The sequence below is a fragment of the Scomber japonicus genome, chromosome 23, assembly GCF_027409825.1.
Source record: "Scomber japonicus isolate fScoJap1 chromosome 23, fScoJap1.pri, whole genome shotgun sequence".
Taxonomy (NCBI): domain Eukaryota; kingdom Metazoa; phylum Chordata; class Actinopteri; order Scombriformes; family Scombridae; genus Scomber; species Scomber japonicus.
This window is the reverse complement of record NC_070600.1, coordinates 9079171-9094083: the sequence shown is the minus strand read 5'-3', so window position 1 is coordinate 9094083 and position 14913 is coordinate 9079171. Positions and strand designations below refer to the sequence as shown.

General features: G+C 46.1%; 1 protein-coding gene across 8 annotated transcripts in view; it reads right to left on the bottom strand.

Moving 5' to 3' along the window:
- sox5 (SRY-box transcription factor 5) overlaps nucleotides 1–14913 on the bottom strand; it is a 107622-nt gene that overhangs the window by 39772 nt on the left and 52937 nt on the right. For 6 of the 8 annotated variants that reach the window (XM_053313745.1, XM_053313742.1, XM_053313743.1 and 3 more), the window contains exons 4-6: nucleotides 8885–8971; nucleotides 3266–3438; nucleotides 1550–1618 (exon numbers count right to left, since the gene is read on the bottom strand). In XM_053313745.1, coding sequence (XP_053169720.1) covers nucleotides 1550–1618; nucleotides 3266–3438; nucleotides 8885–8971 — 329 coding nt within the window. The remainder of the gene's footprint in view (nucleotides 1–1549; nucleotides 1619–3265; nucleotides 3439–8884; nucleotides 8972–14913) is intronic. The other 2 variants (XM_053313746.1, XM_053313749.1) reach the window with 1 other exon arrangement.

Genomic DNA, 14913 nt, shown 5'->3' with positions numbered 1-14913 from the left:
CCTTGGTATGCTTCCATCTTACCTACAAATCTACATCCTTCATAAAAATTTGGCTCCTAGGACTTATTCCTACTATTTGTCCTTAAAGTCTGGACTGAACTCTCTGCTTGGAATGAGTTGCAAAAGTACCTGAATCTTCAGGAGCTGGTCTCACTAGATGCTTTTAAAGTTATTAAAAAAAGCTTGGAGGAACATCTGGCTGTAGATGCTTTGACTTGTAAAAGAGATCTTTACACTCAATGACTATGACTATTCCTGGTTAGATAGGGTTAAATGAATAAATAAAACATTCGGCACGATTAGATTTGCTTAACACAATAATAATAATAAAGATGATCCTAATAAGAAAGTCAGTTGAGTTTGCATTTCTTATAAAGGCAGATCTTTCCTGTAGATATTAGGTGATTGATATGAGAATGTACATGTAAGTCGCTCTCTTTTATAAACTTGTGACCTAATTTGAGAGATGAAGTCATCGTTGCACATCAAGCGCTTTTATCTGTTTATCATCTCGAGGACCATAAATATGCTTTCCAATGGAGAATGATGTTAACAGAGGGTCTTTATGTCAAATGTCTTTATAATATTTCTTCATGGGTTCAACTCGGTTCCAAATAACCGAGCGCCAACTCAAGAAACAAATATCACTTTTCAACATTGCAAAATATTCCCTCGTAATATCAAGTGGAGTGTTTTTGCATCTGAAAAGCATTTAATGGGTCTATTACTCAAACTCAACTTCCTTGATTGCATTTCATTGTCCTACTGGTATGTTAACCCCGCCCCCACTCCTCCCCAACAATGTAGCCCAAAACATTTTTTAATGCAGATCTGTTTTTGGTCTGAACACTCATTTAGTGGTGTATCTTAATCATTGTTCGGTCTGTTTGATTGGCTATTACTGATGTGTGTTTGGAAGTTTGTGGGCTTGTGTTCCATGTTGGACAGTTTCAGAGCCTTTTTTCATTTTTTTGTTTGTTTTTGAGATGCAGTTTAACTTAAAAGATGAACTGATTTCAGCTCTTTCTTGTTTCAAGCTTCTTCCAGAGTTGCTACCCACTGCCGTAGCTGAACTCGAGCCAGTCTAGCGTACTTCTCTTGTCTACTGAAACACCTTCACAATCACCCCAAAAGACACAATGGAAAAAACATCAGTGGAGCCTCCTACACGGACAGTTTGACAAACAAACTTTGATTTCTAAAATAAAAAAAGACGCTAAAAACACATATATATACTGCTACCAACCGGCACGCTGCTTCTGATTTCTCCAAGACTGACCACTTTTATGTGATTGCATATGTTGCGTGTGTGTGGGTGTGTGTGTTATAGGGGAGGAGGGGCTTTTATACAACAACGCTGATTCAGCCTCCAAATGCTGATGGCTGAGCGAAGAAAATCTGCAACAATCACAATCATCAAAAATTGCCTTTGTGGGGCCTTGCACACACAATGAAAGATGCATAAAGTCACATACATACACACACACACACATATCATCAATACATGGATGGACACACACACAGACACACACACACGAAACGGCCTCACCTGGATTTGCTGCTGCAGGAGGTTGATTTTGTGTTGCTGCTGCAGGAGCTGCTGCTGTTGCCGGGCAATCTGAGGACAGAACGCATAACATGTTATTAGAATATACTATATACAGTGTGGGTGCGTGTCTGCACGGCACGTGTGTGCATGTATGTGTGTATGATTGGGCAGGGGGTCCCCCCCCGTGGGAGACGCGACACATCTGCAGGTCTCTGAGGCCTCAGTCGCACGACAGAGGGTCGATGCCCTGCTATGAAATATTAAAGAGCTCATCTCATCTGGACTCAGCTCACAGCCAAGTGGACAACACTGTCACACCGACACACTTGTGACATGTGAATACACTGAATTTAGAGAATTATGTGTCATTTTTCTATGGGGGGTAAGCAGCTATTGATGAGTTGAGTTAAACATTGTAGAACTAAAGCTACAACTGATTTGATTGATGTCTTCATGTGTGTTTTTTTCCTTCCAGTCTCTCTCTGACTGAAGGATTACATAATCATCCACAGGTTGAAGTAACTGTGTGAACTTTTGATTTATAAAATACTCCCTGTTTGTAAAAAACTGAAGCAGGTTTTCCTACAATAGACTTGACCTATAAAAAAAACACATTAAATACAATCTGCTTGTCATTTTAGTCATTTCTTCAGTGATTTCTTATTTAAATTTAAATCTCTTACTCATCATCAATTCTTCACATCTCGCAATGATTACTTTCTTGTAATGACGCTGTACTCACATTTCAAGCTGACACCCTTCGCATTCATTTTTTTCGTCGTTCTGCATGAAAGCGTCGGCTACACGCCTAAAACCTAATTAACTTCTCAACAGAAAACTCTCCAGTGGCTCCGAGAAAGGAACAGAAACACTGATGTGTGCGCCGTCCGCGTACAGACGGGCTCAGTCCGTAGTGCAGCCAGCAGCACTGTGAGGCATTGTGATTTGTTCTTACAGCTGTGTGTGTGTGTGTGTGTGTGTGTGTGTGTGTGTGTGTGTGTAACTCATTCTCTTTGTAAAAAAAACCTGAGCTTTCTAGAAGCTAAAAAGCACAACAAATAGGGAAACCCTTCTCTATGCAAATACCTGGCAGACTCTCGCCCGGGAGCTTGCTTTCTGTGTGTGTGTGTGTGTGTGTGTGTGTGTGTGTGTCTCAGCTACATCCTCTCTGACACTACATACCCTCAGCTCATTCCTGTGCAGCGCCCCTGTGTTCGAGCTGCCAAAGGCACACGTCTCTAGCTGTGTGAACACTATATGAGAGGTGTGTGTGTATGTGTGTGTAAGAGGGAGGGCGTGTGTGTGATTTGCTGCTTCAACCACACCTTCTGTTGTAAAACTTCCGAAATCGGCATGAGGATTACTGATGGCTGTTTGCCATGTTTCAGTGTGTGCGTGGATTTGTGTGTTTGTGACCTATAGCTCGAAATTCCATGCAATCATCATCCAATCACACGCACAGATGTGCAGGATGTTTTCTTTGTGGCATCACTGCAGGGAATAATGTGTATTTTTTTAAAAAAATCAACAGAATTCCACATTTTGGAAAATAGTTGATTATCCGAAGCACTGATCTTATGCAAAAATAAGCACACAAAAAAAAGACTCATTACTGTAGAACGGATCTGGATTTTTTTTTTTTTGCAGCGTCAGCATACAGTATACAACATCTCCAAACGACGCCCTTAATGTTGTAGCACACTCCCGCTACTGTACCTGGTCTTGCTGCTGCTTGGCCAACTCCATCTGCTGCCTCTGCTTCTCCATCTGCGAGGCGGCCAGCTTCTTCTGCTCCTCGTGGGCCGCCAGGAGCTGCTCCCTCAGGCTGCTCAACTGGCCGATCATGCCCATAAGCTGGCGCTCTTTGTCCGCCAGGCTGTCCGGGGTACCTGGGGAGGGAGGGGGGAGGGGAGAAGAGGGTCAAAGGTGAGATGTGAGTGGCTTTGAAGAAGAAGGTGAGACTGCAAGGTTGAGGCTTGTGGGTCACACTTTAGTCAGATTTAACATTGTACATGCTGTAGTGTATTTCAATTTGCTATTTGAGTCTCCTTAAAGTTTCTATAGTTAATATTAAAACTGACGCTTAATTAGAATATGTTTCAGCTGTAGGAATGTCACAGTTCAAAGCAGAGGTCCCTTTTTAATGTGGACTCTCTAATATCATATCCACACTGTTTTACATGTTAACACATTGGCTTAAGAGCAAATGACACACAGGTTTTCATTAGGAGAGACACACTAAAAGGTAAAGATGTAAATGTTGGTGAAAGAAGAAGCAGGGGAGGTTAGAAACAGCGCAGAATGTGATCTTCTTCGTGTTCTTCTTCCCAGTGAAATTTTCATGGCTATCCGGAGGCCAGCGAAGGACGGTGTGGTGGTGGGGGGGCTAGGTCAGAGGTCAGAGGCATGAAGCAGAGGAATGGAGACGTGGGGAACAACAAAGCGGTGTAAAGCTATCCATGGCTTGTTGGTCAACCTAATATATGACTGGTTAGGGGCTTTTGGATGATAGGAGGGAGGGAAGGGGGGGGGTCATGTCAACGGGAACGGAAGGTGCGCTCGGGCAAGTGGATGTGTGTGTGTGTGTGTGTGTGTGTGTGTTTGTGCGTGCGTGCTGCTTGAGTTGTAAAACCAGATGTTGACTCAGTTTCCTGGGCACACAAATGCTAAGAGTGATTACTCAGACCACATCCATCACTGGCTTTATTGCCTCATTGAAATAAAAAATAAATCTGGCAGAGGGAAGATTTGTAAACAGGCAAAATGTGGCGGCGAAAAACAAATGCCAGACTCATATGTTCAACAAACAAAATAAAGCTCCAGCCAGGTTCCAAAATGTACGTTTCTCCATAAAACTTAAAGTCAAATCAAAATTTATTCGACTGGCGCTGAATTACGGGTGAATTTGGGGATTAGTGTGAAGCTATCATGCTGTATTTAGAACGAATGTGTGTGCGTGTGTGTGTGTGTGTGTGTGTGTGTGTGTGTGTGGGGTGTGGGTGAAAGAGAGTGGGAAAAAAAAGAAAGAAAGAAAGAAAGAGTGTGTGTCTGGTCTGTGTTTACCCTGCAGTCAGCCAACCTCCTGCTCACATTTAGCATGGCCTGACCCTTGACCCCTCCGATCCTGACATACCAGCTCCATTACACACACGCACTCATGCACACACATACACACACACACACACACACACAATTACACATACACAAACACACTTCCACACAAGGCCTAAATCATTCAACAGGATGTAGTTAGAGAGAGGCACACCGAGGCACAATCAGTACGAGTGTGTGCGCTCATGTCTGGCCATATGTACCAATGTTTGCCTACATGCCTTTGTTGTGTGTGTGTGTGTGTGCGCGTGTGTGTGAGTATGTGTGTGTGTGGAATACTACAATCCCCCATTGTTCTTCAGCTGCTACCTTTAACAGGGCCACATTCCTGCGCCAGTCAAACCAGATGAGGAAAGAAAGAAGGAGAGAAAGAGAGGGGGAAAACTTAGGAGGGGAAAGGAAAGCGGAACACAAAGAAGGATGAAAGTAGGAGTGGAGAGGGAATGGGGGGGGTGAGAAGAAGGAGAGAGAGAGAGAGAGAGAGAGAGAGGAGGAAGACCGGAGGGAGCGAAGGCAGGAGAGAGGAGAAGCGGCTCCTGACCTGCCCTTTGACCGCTCAGGAAGGTGAGAGCCATCCATTTGTCCTCTCTGTTGGTAGCCGCCGCCTCACGCACCACAACTCACCCTACTTCCCACTGCCCACCGACACCCCCACCCCTACCCTACCCACCCACCCACAACTCCCTCTCCTTCTCCCTCACTTCCCCCCGCACTCCATCCATCCGCCAACAATGAACAATAAAGGCAACTGTCGGGAGCACTGGCCGCTGGAAAAATAAACACGCCGCTGTCCTAACTCACAGACCCACCTTTGTAGAGCCAGAAAGAGAGAAACGTGTGTGTGTGTGTGTGTGTGTGTGTGTGTGTGTGTGTGTGTGCGTGTGTGTGTGTGTGTGTGCGTGTGTGTGTGTGCGTGTGCGTGCGCGTACATAGCCAAAGCTTGACCAAGGACAAGAAAGAGCCTTGTGTTAAAAATGTTGGCCTGTTCAAATGGGGAGGGGGGTGGAGGAGGGAGGGAGGGAGGGAGGGAGGAAAAGGGGGCAAAGGGGTGAAGTGAGAGGGGAGAAAAAAGGGCAAAGGGGGAGGGGGGGGGGGTTGTAAAGGTGAAACGATGGATCAAAGGAGTCTTTCTTGTAGGGGTTGCTTTTTGGGGTTAACCCCCACCACCACCACTACCACCACCTTCTGGCACACACATCCATGCACACGCACAAATGCAAACACAGTAAAAAAAAAAATCAGGTAGTTTTGTGCTAAAGTGTGTGTACTTGTGCACCGAAGTGGAAGAAAGCTCCTTTAACCCAGCAGAATGGATAGTTAGGTGTGTGAAAATGAAGACAAGTGGTTTATTCTCAAGCTGTTCTCAACCCCCTCCACCACCCCCTCCTCAGATGTGGATCTTTTATCAGTAAGCCAGAGAAGAATCCAACAACTCGCTTCCCGACTGAGACGAAATGTAGAAACTCTCCTGCATCTCCCCCCTCTCTCTCTCTGTCTCTCTCTCTCTGTCTCTCTCTCTCTGTCTCTCTCTCTCTCTTCCACAATTTCTACTCTGACCCCCATAAATCAGCCGGCGTCGGGCTTGTTTCCTCCAGCCGCCGTGAGGCAGGCAGGTGGATCGATAACTGGTTTCCTCCATCGGTTTACACGCATTCCTCCTTAGGCAGATTGTCACGGCCCGCGCTCGCCTCACCTCACAAACCAGCCGAACCGCCTCCCGCTCCCCTCCTCTTTCTCGCGCGTGCACCCGCGCACAGCGTAATTAACCAATTTGTAACAATATAATACTTGTCACCTCGTTGGCCCGCGCTAATTAATGCCCCCCGGCTGCATTGATAAGTCCCCCCGGTGAGGAGGGAGGAGTGGGGAAGAGATGACCTAGGAGGGAAGGAGGGAGGGAGAGGACACTGACATAAGATGAGGTAGATGAGGAAAGGATGATAGTAGAAGAAGAAGGAGGAGACAAGGGTGCAAAGGGGGGAGATGGGGGGTAAGAAAAGACGCCTTAGAAAGTATATTTATATATAGACGAGATAACCAAATTACTGTTAATAAGCATGTGCTAATAGTTTAGGGCTAATAGTTTAAAGCCTTTACTACATGGTTTGCAGTAACCTGATTATCCCAATAACTCAAGTTTACATGATTTACCCGCCTACAGGTAAGCAGCTCCACATATACTACATGCCTCAGTTAATATCTTTAAATTAGGTTATATTTAAGCTATATTGGAATAATCTGTTTGTTTTAAAGTCATATAAATGAGAAGAGAGCAGAGTTTTAACATGGGACACAACTTTATCTCAAAGTGTCCCCGCAGTGATACTGTATTTCTGTTTTGATGGGATGGTGCACCTCTGTTTTGAAATACTGTATGTCCTCTCAGCGTCTCGCATGGTTTTAAGGAGGCGCAGGAACAAGCTGACACTGTACATGTGAAACTGTGGCAGGCGTGTGAAGAAGCGCGAGTGGCAATTTAAAAGGGAGAACCAAGAGTTTGAGAGTTTAATCTTCCCAGTCACTCTTCACTTTCTAATGCAGGATGTTAATGACACTATACCGTGGGGATATTTATTCTAGTGCTATGTGTGTGTGTGTGTGTGTGTGTGTGTGTGTGTGTGTGTGTGTGTTTGTGAGTGAGTGAGAGAGAGTGTGTGTGTTTTGCTGTGTGAACCGCATGGGGGCCTTTTACCAATGTCGCTTCTCAATAAGAGCGACAGAGCAGGAGGCAGTGACTCAAAATCACTTTGTTCCCCACAAAAAGCTCTTCAATGGAATTCGATGGGGGGAAGAAAAAAAAGAAAAGTCAAGGGATGTGCTCACGAATGAGAACAGCGCACACACACACACACTTAGACTAAACACAACTCCGTATACAGACACTTGTCTTTCTATATATTTCTCCCTTTTTTCATAATCATAGACTCACACTGTTACGTAAGCGCATACACACACACTCAAATAAGAGTGAGTGTACTCAACTGACATGCACACACACACACACACACGCAAATGCACTCACACACACTCCTGATATTGCTCCCCAGCTGTCGGTGTGTGGTGCGCCAAGCGGGATGCCCCTGCACAGAAATGTCAAGCGCAGCGGGGTGCTGGGAAAAAGGGGGTTTGATCAATGGAGCCCCCCCCCCCCCCTCGACGGCCACGCCGCTCTGCGAGACTCTTTGATTACATATTGCTTTGCTTCCTAATGAAGCTCAATTACTGGAGGAGAACGGCGACTTTGCCCTGGAGTTACAGGGAATAATAGCCGGTCTCTTCCACCTCTCTCTGTTTCTCTCACATCTTTTTTCTTTTTCTTTTTTTTTCCTCCTCATTTTCTCTTCTTTCTCTCAGGCTGATTCTTGCTCCAGCGTATTCACATCGCCGTTTTCTCTTATTCTCTTTTTTTGTGTGTGTGCCCCCCCCTCCCTTCCCTCCTCCTCCTGCCCTCCGTGCTTGCCCTGTCTGTCTGGCTTGTGGATGTTAAGAAGGGTTTGCTGTGGATAAAATGAGTGATTAACAGCGAGATTAACACAAAGCTGGTGGACTAGCAGGGACGTCATTGACTCTGTTTTTTTGACGTATCGGTCAAAAAGCGACGAATAGACGGCGAAAGTGGCTGGCTCGGATCGGTTCAGGGCAGCTCAGTTCACTGAGAGTCGAGTTTGGTCAATTTCAGCTTATTACTTCTTATTTAACCCTTTGAACCGTAGGCTGCCAAGTTTTTAACACATCAAATATGTGTTTATGAATGAATGGCTAGAGAGTGGGACATGAGAATCATGTTGATGGCTTTCTTAGCTTTGCTACTATCAAAAGGTATAATGAAAAAGGTCAATTTTCGTGGATTTTTACCTCTTTTGTTGTTTTCTTTCACTTATTATGATATTTATGTGGTGAGATTTTGTCAGCAGGTTTCCCATCCTGGTTTGAATGATGTTAACATGTTACAGCCTATATTTCTTTACATTTTAGCAAATCTGCATGAAAACTCATTAAATGAGCCACTTGTTTGCCCTGTAACCTCTTATATAGATATAATATTAACTATACTGGATTGCTTTTGATACTAAAGAAAATATCTACATTTAAGGATGATGAGGTAAGACCTGAAGATGATGGTCATTGGAAGGGTGTGAGTTTGGCGTCAATCAGGTTCAAAGGGTTAATTGAATTCCTCAGCTCGCTCCATTTGAGTTCTCTCATTATTTAGTCGTGCCATACCTTTAATTTCTCCGATGTGCCCTGAGCCCATGGCCAAAAGTTTATCCTTCCAGTCCTTTGACAACAGCCTCTCAATGCTGGGGGCCTCTGTTTAGGGGAGGAGGGGGGGGGAGCAGAGGAGAGAGAGAGAGAAAGAGAGAGAGAGAGAGAGAGAGGGAGAGAGAGAGGGATTCAGTTGGCTGGCCAACATGACAATAAAGCTCATTTAAAGTCCATTTGCTGTAATAAAGGCAGCGGCAGCTCAGCCTAATGGCCGCATCAGCAGGAGAGAGAGGGAGAGCGAGAGAGAAAGGTGGAAAGAGAGAAGCTGATAATCGAAAGAGAGGAAATCTGAAGAACAAAAACAAGTGAGCAAAAGGGAGAGAGCGAGAGGGAGAGAGAGCCAGCACAAGATAAAGAGAGAGAGACAAGTGGAGAAGAGAGGGAGAGAAAAGAGAGAGGCTTTTTCCCTCTCACCTGCTGCTAGAGAATCATTAGCCCTGTGGGCCCTGAGACAAAGAGGGCCTTAATGCACCCGCCACAATGGACACATTATCAGCTAGCGCTTTGTTTTCAACACACACTCCACAGACCCTTACACACACAAACACACACATGCACGCACACACACACACATGCACACACATGCACACACAGACACACACACGCGCAGAATCACTAATTACAGTCCTAACTACGCAGGCCGCACACACACGGTGGCGGAAATGGAAAATGTCACACAAGAGAGCATACACATGCAGAGACCCGATCCTGAGAGTGTACATATATGTAGTGACACACACACACACACTAACACACACACACACTAACACACACACACACACAAAGGGAGACCTCAACCCAGTCACCCCAGACTGTTATTGACATGGACAAAGAGAAATAGGGGGAAATGATCAGACAAAGAAAGACTGAAAGTGTGAAGCAGGAGAGAGAGAGAGATAGAGAGAGAGAGATAGAGAGAGAGAGAGGGAGAGAGAGAGAGAGAGAGAGAGAGAGAGAGAGAGAGAGAGAGAGAGAGAGAGAGAGAGAGCATCTTATTTACCAGGAGCCATCTGCACTTGGGGATGCGAGGCCTTGCTGAGGAAAGAGGTTTTACACTCCGAGTGAGGAGATTAACCCTATCAGCCAATGCAAACACGCATTCGACGCACAGCCGCAAAATACACATACATACACGCACGATACATACACATACTGGAGCGCGCACGTGTGTGTAACCGTGCTTACGCACTGGCAACTGCTGACAGCAGGCGGAAAGTTTGTTTGTCCCTGGATTATTATTTTTTTCCATAAACTAGAATGACAAGACTGATTTAAGGCAAAAAAAGTCTTAATCTCAATGGTATGAGACAGCTTGCCTGCACAAACAAACAAACACACACACACACACACACACACACACACACACACACACACACTAATGCTTTCCACATAGAGAGAGAGAGATGTCCGGTGTGTTGACTTGAACAGCTTATTCCTAAACACACACACACACACACACTCAACATCCGTACTCAACAACAAATCAAAGCACTTTTATCCAACATCCAAACACAAAAAGCAAACTTCTTTCTTTCCTCTTCACCTCCCCCTTTCTTTCATTTCTGTGATGGAGTGAATGTGGCAAGATGAGGATGTGAAACCACAGGTCTGGATATTTTTCAGGATTTAAAATGACACACACACACACATACACCCCCCCCCCACACACACACACACACACAAGAACAAGAGAGTTGAGACATGCGAGCTCTGTTCAGACACACACCCTCAAGTATTGCAGCATGTCCTACATACTGTACCTCAGCTTCTGTGTGTGTGTGTGTGTGTCTTAGGGCTGCAGCCTCCCCAGAGGCCTGAATCAGGTTTTTTCCTCTGACTTTAAGACTAGAGCACTCACGCTCTGCTGATTACAACACACACTCACACACACACGTAGTGGAAGCTCAGTGCTGAACTTCGAGCCATTCCACCTCTCAGTCCTTCTGTTTCTCATCCCTCACTCTCTCCTTTTTCAAATCCATCCGGCGTCCTTGGACTCTGACTGCTCTGTCCTTGCGTTTTTTTTTTTTTTCCTTTTCTCCACGCTGCCACTCAGTCAGTTAGTCAGCGGTGGAGTTTTCAGCGCCGTGTCCCTGACGTGCCCTCAGCTCAGCTCACTCTGTCAGAAGCCGCTGTAGCATTCGGGGAATAGGTTAGCGGACTATCACTAGAGGGATGAAGGTGTAGGGCGGAGATAGACTGAGAAAGAGAGAGAGAGAGAGAGGAGGGACAGAAAACATGCGTAGAGAGCAAGAAAGTACAAGAAAGAGTGTTCTCCCCCTCCTCCAACCTCCTCGTGACAGCTGTCTCACCATCACCCCAACAGGTGCTATTAGCCCCTGGCGCTCCCTCTCTCTCTCCCTCTCTCTCTCTCTCTCTCTCTCTCCCCCTCTCTTTTCTCTCCGTCTCTCCCTCGCATCTCTCCCTCCAGCCCCCTCTCCCTCAACAATGACAGAGGCTTTTAAGCCAAAGAGCTTTGACAAGTGAGAGGGAACAACAAATGGCAGTGTCGCCTGTTCTCTTTTCCATTGCACTCCCCTCTCTGTCTCCATCTCCTAGTTATTATTTTTATTTATTAACAGGGCTGCAGCCATTGTCCCCAGTGACAGGCCGGGGCCACTTTAACTATTAATAAAAGCCAAGAGGCTCTTTCATTGTGCAGCGGATGGCAAAATGGGAGGAAATGGGCAGGGGGAGTGGAGAGGAAGAGAGGAGAAGAGAAGCTTTTTGAGATATTGATTGATGTGGCGAACACTATGAGAAATGAACCCGCACTGTCACCCGTGATAAACTACAAGTGCACACACACACACACACACACAAACGTGCACACTCTACAGAAATGGAGGGCGCCAACACACACACACACACACACACACACACACACACACACACACACACACACACAAGCATCAGTTAAAAGGTGTGTATGGACATCTTGAGAACCGTGACCTCGCAAAGAAAAGTCGTCTTCGGTGCATTAGAATCCTCCCAGATGTCAGAGTGCATTTCCTTGTTTTCATCTTTATATAATAACATGAAACATGGCCGCCGTCGACTGAAACCGCACGACAATGACGACGCGCTCGACGCAGATCGCTCCTCGAAAAGAATCTTTCCGCTCCTCCCAACATTTGGGGGATTTATTCGCCACATCCCAGCAGATGGAAATGCACCTGATTCGCATTGAAACTGCCTGCAATATTTCACAGAGTTTTTCATAAAAAAATGTGCTCGACAGTTGGATGGAAACATAGCGAGCATCCGCCACCACTAATTACGGCCAAAAATCATATAATGAAGGACGACAGCACAACACTTTCCATGAAAATGAGAGAAGCTACTCCCTGTAACTCTCTGACGTATGGGACGCCCAGAAAATGTGTGTGTGTAAGTGTGTGGGTTCTGTGAGGTAAGCGGGTGGAGTTTGTTGCCCACGCAGGGGTGTAGGCCGCATTTTTAAAGGGTGGGGTTATTGAGAGTCAATAGCGGAGAGGGGGTGGTAGAGAAATGAAGGGGTGAGAGAAATCAGCTAGAGTATGGTAAACGTAGGCAAACGTGTATATATATATGTGTGTGTGTGTGTGTGTGTACGCGCGTTTTTGTTACCTCATTGGGACTTTTTACGGAATAAACACTGACCTCGTCGGAACCAGGACCAAAGCCCTGTCCCAATGAGGCAAAGCGTCATTTGTGAGGTCCTGGTGAGGGTTAGGGTTTGGGTTAGTCTGTAATGAATTGAAGTGAATGCAGCTTAAACCCTTTAAAGTAGTTTCCCCTTAAGTTTTAACACTGGAAAAAACATTTAAATTTATATTGTTTGACAGCATGTTATGTTTTAGTTAGTGTAGTAGTAAGCTATTAACACTGAGCGGAATATTACAGCCTACTATTGTAATTGTTCTATGCATCATTTCTCACACGTTCTCTCAAGTTCAACTTAAATGTGGTTCTCTGATAGGTCAAAGAGGTTTAAGGGCTTTGTGAAAGTCCTCCTTTCTCGCCTCCACTTGTCCGCTTTTTGACCGAACGCTGTCGTATTTTTCATGTGAGAAAGCGCATTAATTCATCTCGGGGTGACGTTCTGATTCCGATCCCGCACGGCTGAGAGGGATTCTGGGAAAAGCAGAGGGGGGAAAGCGCTGACAATAACTCTGGAATCGTCGGCTATTATTTTGGCTCATTGGCTCAAACGGAGTCAAGCTGCTGCCCTGCAGCCGAGCCAAAACAACCCCGTCCACCTGCCGAGAGAGGGAGAGAGACAGAGAGAGAAACTGTGTGTGTGTGTGTGTGTCTGTGTGTGCGTCTGTGTTAGTGTGTGTGTGTGTGTGTGTTAGTGCGAGCCCCCATCCGGCTTTTGGATCCACTGTGAGCTTTTGGTTCAGAAGCTGCTGGAGAGAGAGAGAAAGATGGGAGGAGACTCAACCTCAGTCCAGCTCGCTCTGACCAGCCTCGCAAACAATACCCTCTCTCTCTCTCTCTCTCTCTCTCTCTCTCGCTCGCTCTCTCCCCTCTCTCACTCACTTTCTATTTTTCACTCAGATGTTTTGCCCTGAGTCACCACAAGCGGCCAGCTCTATTTTTCCTATTATCTCATATTTGTGAAGCCTGGAGACCTTTAGAGGAAAAGGGAGGGAGGGATGGTGAGGAGGAGGTGGAAGGGGGAAGGGGGGGAGGGGGTGTATATGGAAAGAGAGAGAGCGAGAGAGAGTGAGAGGGGAGGAAAAGAGAGAGAGAGAGAGAGAGAGAGGGAGAGTGAGAAAGAGAGCCCGGGCCCTCGGGTGCACAACAAAGAGGCCTCTGTGCCAGCGCCAGGCCCAGCCGGGCTCAGAGGAGGAGGGTGGAGGATGAAGGAGGAGAGCGAAGGCGAAGAGGAGGAGGAGGGCCCACAGGAAAGGGCCCTGGCTTGGGACCCGGGGCCGGCCCTTATATCCCCCCGAAAAAACAGGCTCCACATTGACTTGGGCCTTGGCAGCCATTGGGAGGCTCCAGCAACTCCCTCCTCCCACACCACCACCTCCTTCTCTCCATTCTCCCCCCACCTCCTCCACCTCCCTCTCCAAAAACCGAGCAGGGGTCAGCATTGAATAAGCAATTATACAAGCACTGGCGGAGTTTGTCTAAGACTTGCCACCCTGAACACTGAAGTATTGAGACGGAGGAGGGGAAAAAAAGAGAAACGGAGAAAGCACCGAGCGAAGAGACGTGTGTGTGTGTGTGTCTGTGTGTGTGTGTGTGTGTGTGTGTGTGTGCGTGCTCGCGACGAGAGCGCCCTCGCCGTCGGCCATGACAGAGAACAGAAGAGTATGAGAAAGAGTATGTTTACATGTGATTTTGAGATTAGATTATAACCAGATTAAGGGCGAGGTCTAAATCTTTTGCAACTGTCATGTAAACACCTTAACCAGGTTATCTTAACTGAATTAAAGAAGAAAATCAGAGCAAGCATAACCAAACCCTGGAATACTCATCACTCTTTTGAGTTATGAGCCTTAATGGTTTTATGATAAAAAGTCAAGTTTTTCTTTCTCTTAATGTTATCTTAAAGGGGAGGGGGGGGGGGGGGGCGCACATCCTCTCTTAGATGAACTCAGCTATCAGACACATCTGGTTACTCTCATTCTCATACAACACTCTGATGATCGTTAAGCTTAATCTGGGTTATAAAAGTGCACATAGACTCATGCTTACATAGGAAAAGATGTGCTAAACTAACAAAGTGTTTTAATTAGGAAAAGTAAAGGGGGGGAAACGTGTTACTTGAGTCTTCGAGGAGTCAAATTTTACAACTTGGACAGACCGGATGGTGTGCATTATTGAGCCGTTCAAAAAAGACTTCAGAAAAGCAGAATTTGGAATAAGAGCCCTCACTTATTTACACCCTCTCGACGCCGCAGCTTTTATTTTTTCTTTCTGCGCTTGTCGGTCTGGCTATTCCACCCCCCCCCCCCCCCTTCGCACCAACAGAGCCAACATACTCCATTACG